Source organism: Mytilus californianus, unplaced genomic scaffold (genome assembly GCF_021869535.1).
Source record: "Mytilus californianus isolate M0D057914Y unplaced genomic scaffold, xbMytCali1.0.p SCAF_23, whole genome shotgun sequence".
In the NCBI taxonomy this organism is placed as follows: Eukaryota; Metazoa; Mollusca; class Bivalvia; order Mytilida; family Mytilidae; genus Mytilus; species Mytilus californianus.
In genome coordinates this window covers 4,885,422-4,891,740 of record NW_026262672.1, presented here as the reverse complement: position 1 = coordinate 4,891,740, position 6,319 = coordinate 4,885,422, and the positions used below count along the sequence as shown (strand labels likewise).

Genomic DNA, 6,319 nt, shown 5'->3' with positions numbered 1-6,319 from the left:
TGATTGATTTATTGATTGATTGATTGATTGTTGGTTGCTTAACGTCCAGTGGCAAATATTTCATGCATGTTCAGGACGAGAACAAGTTAACAATAAATACAATAGGTAGGTCCTGTAATAGAGGCCGTCCGGGATGAAGGTCTGGGAAAATTGGACTGCCACGGAAAAATGAGGGTATATTGGATAGGACAGAAATTTAGCGTTGCAACAGGCCACCTACGGACCCCTCAAAGAGTTGTTGCAAGGGTTCTCAACGTGCAAAGAACGTAGCACTTTCTTTTCACGAGGCATCGGATTTAACGTCCCCATTCTGACCGGACGTGACTGCGAATTTGTACATCCCGCACAGCCAAAATGACGCCCCACTTTAGCAAGGGTTTTACCGCCGGTCGGAGGAAGACCAATGGTGACCATATTTCTATTCCCCAGTCACCTTTGGGGGTTATGACTTTTGAACACCGGTATACTACTGTTGCCTTTATTAACAATATTAAACCTTCTCTTCAGAGGTTTTCACGCTTAATGATAATAGTTACTTTACTTACATTTTTAAATTGGACTTCAAACTTAAATACCATAAAGAGTTGGAGGATGATTTGTGTGTTATGCACAGTCCTTGTGAATGGTGTAACAGGGACAGTAGTACCAAAAAAATCATTGGGAAAATGTTGTCATCATTAGACATGACGAACAAGCTAGACCAGGACTTGGTATTATGTTGCAGACCAGGACTTGGCATTATGTTTCACTTGCTAGTGCACTTAAGTACTAGTCGAGGAATGTTTCTCCTATTGTGGGCCAATTTGGATAAGCTAGTGTGGCTACATCAACTGTTGGAGTGTCTAGATGATTAGCATAATCACAGGATCAGAACGATGGAAAAGGATATTTGAATTTTTCCACAAAAAAAAAAAAACCGCCCGTCATCAAAAAGTAAAATCACAAAAAACTATACTCCGAGGAAAATTCAAAACGGAAAGTCCAAAATCAAACGGCAAAATCAAAAGCTCAAAAACATCAAACGAATGGACAACAACTGTCATATTCCTGACTAGATACAGGCATTTTCTTAAGTAGAAAATGAGAAAATGTTGTATTAAACCTGGTTTTATAGCTAGCTAAACCTCTCACTTGTATGGCATTCGCATAAAATTCCATTATATTGACAACGATGTGTGAACAAAACAAACAGACCCGCTGCATTTGTTTGCACCTGTCCTAAGTCAGGAATCTGATGTTCAGTAGTTGTTTGTTTTCTATAATGAATTAAAAACTAATGATACGATTTATTTAATTTTGAAAGCTTAATTGATTGTATTTAATATTGGGTTGGTAATTTAAATTATTTAAGAAACCGTCCGAAATGTAAAGTCACAGCATTTCTTGATATTCTAAAAGTCAAATAAAGTACTTTTGGCAAAAAGTCCTTAAACATGTTAAACGGAAACATAAATTGAATAAATAAATTTGTCTTGAAGTTACAGTTTAGTTTGTAATAATTTTAGTTTACTACTTTTTGTTTTATTATCTTACTGTATACAGATCTTGAATGTACAGTTAAGTTTAAGTATTGCGGGCTGCCATAGATTTATTTATATGGGAGATAACTCAGGGTTTTCTTCGACAAAAATGTGGGACCAATAATATTGTGTATTTTCACCAGTTTACATTGATTGATTGATTTTTGGTTGCTTAACGTCTAGTGGTAAATATTTCATGCATATTCAGGACGAGAACAAAGTAACAATGAATACAATAGGTAGGTTCTGTAAAAGGGGCGTCCGGGATTAAGGTCGGAGAAATTTAGACTGCCACGGGAAATGAGGGTATATTGGATAGGGACAGAAATTTAGCCTTACAACATGTCACCTTCGGACCCCTCAACGAGTTGTTGCAAGGGTTCTTAGCGTGCATAGAGCGTGGCACTCTCTTAACACGAGGCATCGGATTTAACGTCCCCATTCTGACCGGACGTGGCTGCAAATTTGTACATCCCGCACAGCCAAACAGACGCCCCACTTTAGCAAGTTTAGAAAAAAAAATAAGTCATTGTTAGTGTAATACATTTATTATTCATTCATTAATGTTATTTTGCCATCGTCGCTAAGTTACAAAGCTTGTGTAAGCAAAGAAACGCTAGTTCTCCTGAATTTCCCATTCCAGCCTTGTGATCTCTGTATTTTGAGAATTTGTTTAATAAGTATCCCAATAGTTTAGACTGTTGCCTGTAGTTTAAGTGCATCTAAATATATTACTTTAAGAGTAAATTAAGCTTAGTAGTCCAAAAATGTTTAATTTTAGTATGTGAGCTAGGTCCCCAGAGATATCTTAAGTAGTTATCCCTCCTTGATATGCACATTTGTTTACATGTGTTTGTTTCAATTAAATTATTTGTATATAAACTTGTTTGAGATTAATTTCATGTTTCATTGTGGCATGTGCTATGGAGAGTCATCTTAAACAATGAGGATTGTTTATATTTGATTTTAATATTTTATAAAGCTGACAAAAATTTAATGTTAAAGATTTGTAGAAAAAAGACAATTGAAAATTTATGTCGGTTTGGTTAAGGCGCATTAAAAAGCATGTTCGATCTTCAGTAATAAACATCAGTAAGAATGAATTACCTAGAAAATTTATATTTTATTTGGTTTTATTCTACTAAGCCATATAAGGCTTAGTTTACGAACTTTTGTGTGACTCATGATATTGTTAGTTTGCTGCCTATTATTATGTTTTGATGTATTATATATTATAGACCCTGCCATACGCTATCAAGCAATAAAGACTCTTTTTTTTATTGAATCCTTGGTTTTGACTATTTTCAGGCCTGCCAAAGACAATTGTGTCAGCTCTCTGTAAGAAGCACGCAGCACCTGAAAGTTAGCTCCCCACATAACTCATCACCCTGCATGCTCTACCCACCCAACAAACACATAGAAAAGTTAGTTGTGTCAACTGGTGGACGACCCAAACATCCCGGTAATTTATGAGTTATTGGCTGAGATCTGCAAACATGCCACAACCAATGAATGCCAACAATGGAGAGGCACCCCTGATACAGATTTTACCTGAGGAAATGGTACAGGTCCATTTGCCACCCACCCATGAGAACCAAGCTCCAGCACAACCTAATCAGCAAATAATTGAGCCCCAACCAGCTCCACAGCTACCAGTTCAACAGATACCAGAGCAACAACAAGCTCCAGCTCAGCACATTCAGGCACTACAACCAGCTGTTACCATACCACCACAAATTCAGGCTGCTGCACCAACTCAACCTTCAGTTCAGCACCAATCAAATAACCAAGGTAGGTACATGTCAATATGACTCATTTTAATGGAAACATGGATGCTGCACAGTGGTGGACCACATTTATTTCTTTTATAACCCTTCAGAGATAAGAATAATGGGAAGCAATATTGTGCTTACCATTCTACTTAGATGGTATTGCAAATCAGTGGTGGCACATGTTAGACACTTCAGTTAATCAATCATTAGGTCATATCAAAACTGCTTTTTTAAACCAATTTACAGCATAAGATTGTTGTTGGTTGTTTGCTTAACGTCCAGTGGCAAATATATCATGCATGTTCAGGACGAGAACAAGTTAACAAAAAATACAGTAGGTAGGTCCTGTAATAGAGGCCGTCCTGGAAGAAGGTCGGGGAAATTTGGACTGCCACGGGAAAATGAGATATTGGATAAGGACAGAAATTTAGCCTTGCAACAGGCCACCTACGGACCCCTCATAGAGTTGTTGCAAGGGTTCTTAACGTGCAAAAAGCGTGGCACTTTCTTTACACGAGGCATCGGATTTAACGTACCCATTCTTACCGGACGTGGCTGGAAATTTGTACATCCCGCACAGCCAAACGGACGCCCGACCCCAGCGAGGGTTTTACCGCCGGTCAGAGGAAGACCAATGGTGACCATATTTCTATTCCCCAGTCACCCTTGGGGGCTATAAGAAGAAGACGATGTAGGTTTAACAAATCTCCGGCAATTGGAACATGAATCTGTCACTGAATAGATACATAGGGCATTAAGTTACAACAAAGATAGAAGTGTTATAGACCAATATCTGATTAAATTAACGTATATGGGTATGAAAGAACAAATTCAACAAATGATGATTGATTGTTGGTTTGCCTGACGTCCAGTGGCAAATATTGCATGCATATTTAGGACGAGAACAAATTGACAATAAATACAATAGGTAGGTTCTGTAATAGAGGCGTCCGGGGATTAAGGTCGGAGAAATTTAGACTGCAACGGGAAATGAGGGTATATTGGATGGTATATTTTCAACATTTATACGCCCTGAACTTGTTAAGAGTTTAAACTTGTACTAAAATTATGTACTTCCCCTACCTTTACTTATTGCCTACTTCAGAATTCATCTTACACCGAAATAGTATGTGTTTATACTGGTAACAGTCCAAGTTATGATTGATTGATTGTTGGTTGCTTAACGTCCAGTGGCAAATATTTCATGCAAATTCAGGACGAGAACAAATTAACAATAAATACAATAGGTAGGATCTGTAATAGGGGCGTCCGGGATTAAGGTCGGAGAAATTTAGACTGAAATTTTTGCAATTATTCTTTGTATTTTAAATTAGCACCTAATTATTCTCTATTCTATATTTTTATTGACCATTACTTGTTCTCTATTTCGTATTTCATTTAATTATTATTTTCCATTCTGAAAACCCCATCCACACCTCCTTCATACCTTGACTATTATATAGATCTACTAACAGTGGTTCCCCAGTAACAATATTATATAACCGGTCAGTATAATATTCCCAGTTCGTACACAGATTTAGTGATTAGTGCTATGCTTTTCCAAAAATAGATCATCTGGGTTAATTGTAACCATTATATGCATTGATATGCAATATGAGATCCTATAATGAAAATTCTAAAGAAGTATTCTTTTTTAGGACCACCCAATAACACCCTTTGGACACCTAATTCATAACAAAGATTGATTGATTGGTTGTTGGTTGCTTAACGTCCAGTGGCAAATATTTCATGCAAATTCGGGACGAGAACAAATTAACAATAAATACAATAGGTAGGATCTGTAATAGGGGCGTCCGGGATTAAGGTCGGAGAAATTTAGACTGCCACGGGAAATGAGGGAATATTGGATAGGGACAGAAATTTAGCCATGCAAAAGGTCACCTACGGACCCCTCAAAGATTTGTTGCAAGGGTTCTTAACGTGCAAAGAGCGTGGCACTCTCTTTACACGAGGCATCGGATTTAACGTCCCCATTCTGACCGGACGTGGCTGCAAATTTGTACATCCCGCACAGCCAAACGGACGCCCCATTTTAGCAAGGGTTTTACTGCCGGTCGGAGGAAGACCAATGGTGACCATACTTCTATTCCCCTGTCACCCTTGGGGGTTCATAACAAAGATGACTCACGTAGAAGACCACTGCACAATGCCACAGACATTACACAGATCACATTCATGGCTGTGATTTTGAAAGTAAGCATACAGAGCTTGATTCCATTTGTTGGCCTGCCCAGAGACACCTTTTTTTCAAAATTCTGAATCAACACCTGGCAGACATTTATTTATTTATGTGGTGAATTAATGCATTGATTAACTTATATTTTGGGAGATACTCATTATGTATATATGTTCTGTGACCCGTTTCTCTGATTTCTAATTCTGACATATATATTAGGTTATTTTTTTTTACTAATTGCATTTAAGAGTCATGTAAATGTGTATGACAACTTAAATGATATAACCTAACAGCACTCATCAGCAACAACTGTGTTTTTAGCAACAAGAATCACACAGGTACATGTACATGCACTTATCTTTAGGATCTTTGATCATAATCACACATACTTTCAAATTTAAGATGTTGATTTCATGTATTAAGTAGCTTCACAACTTGAATATGTTTAAAAAAAAAACACATTTCAGATAAAAATTTATAATGAATTTGGCTCATTAGTGTCTTTTAAATTACAGTTGAAGTGCAAGTATTCCATCAGTGTGGAAGATGTGAATGAACTGCTAATGCTGTTTCAGGAAGTAGCACCTAAAGAGAACATCATACTAAAGACCATCACTGAAATGTAGGTATATAAATATCAGAGAGAGAGAGAGAGAATTATATGGTTAATGCTGCAATAAAGGTGCTTACATTTTTTCATCACGATAGATTCACAGACCGCCAAACGTGAAATTTGTAACCGAGATAGATCAGTGGGAACAAAGCAAGTCGTAAATATTTCTGCTAATTTTTTGTTGGGTACCTTCAATTTATTTTACCTTTAATTTGCT

The 6,319-nt window shown here is 37.2% G+C and overlaps 1 protein-coding gene across 1 annotated transcript; it reads left to right on the top strand.

The window, feature by feature from the left end:
* The first annotated feature begins 3,016 nt into the window (after window positions 1-3,016).
* LOC127732272 (uncharacterized) lies at window positions 3,017-6,045 on the top strand. The gene is made up of 2 exons (XM_052241348.1): window positions 3,017-3,311; window positions 6,005-6,045. The coding sequence occupies exons 1-2, from the start codon at window positions 3,017-3,019 to the stop codon at window positions 6,043-6,045; spliced, it is 336 nt and encodes a 111-aa protein (XP_052097308.1).
* The last annotated feature ends 274 nt before the right edge of the window (window positions 6,046-6,319 follow it).

Excerpts from the sequence above, each read along its gene's own strand:
- LOC127732272 (XM_052241348.1), top strand. The coding sequence starts at position 3,017 with ATGCCACAACCAATGAATGCCAACAATGGAGAGGCACCCCTGATACAG. Across the intron at positions 3,312-6,004 it reads GCACCAATCAAATAACCAAG|TTGAAGTGCAAGTATTCCAT; the intron begins GTAGGTACATGT and ends TTTAAATTACAG.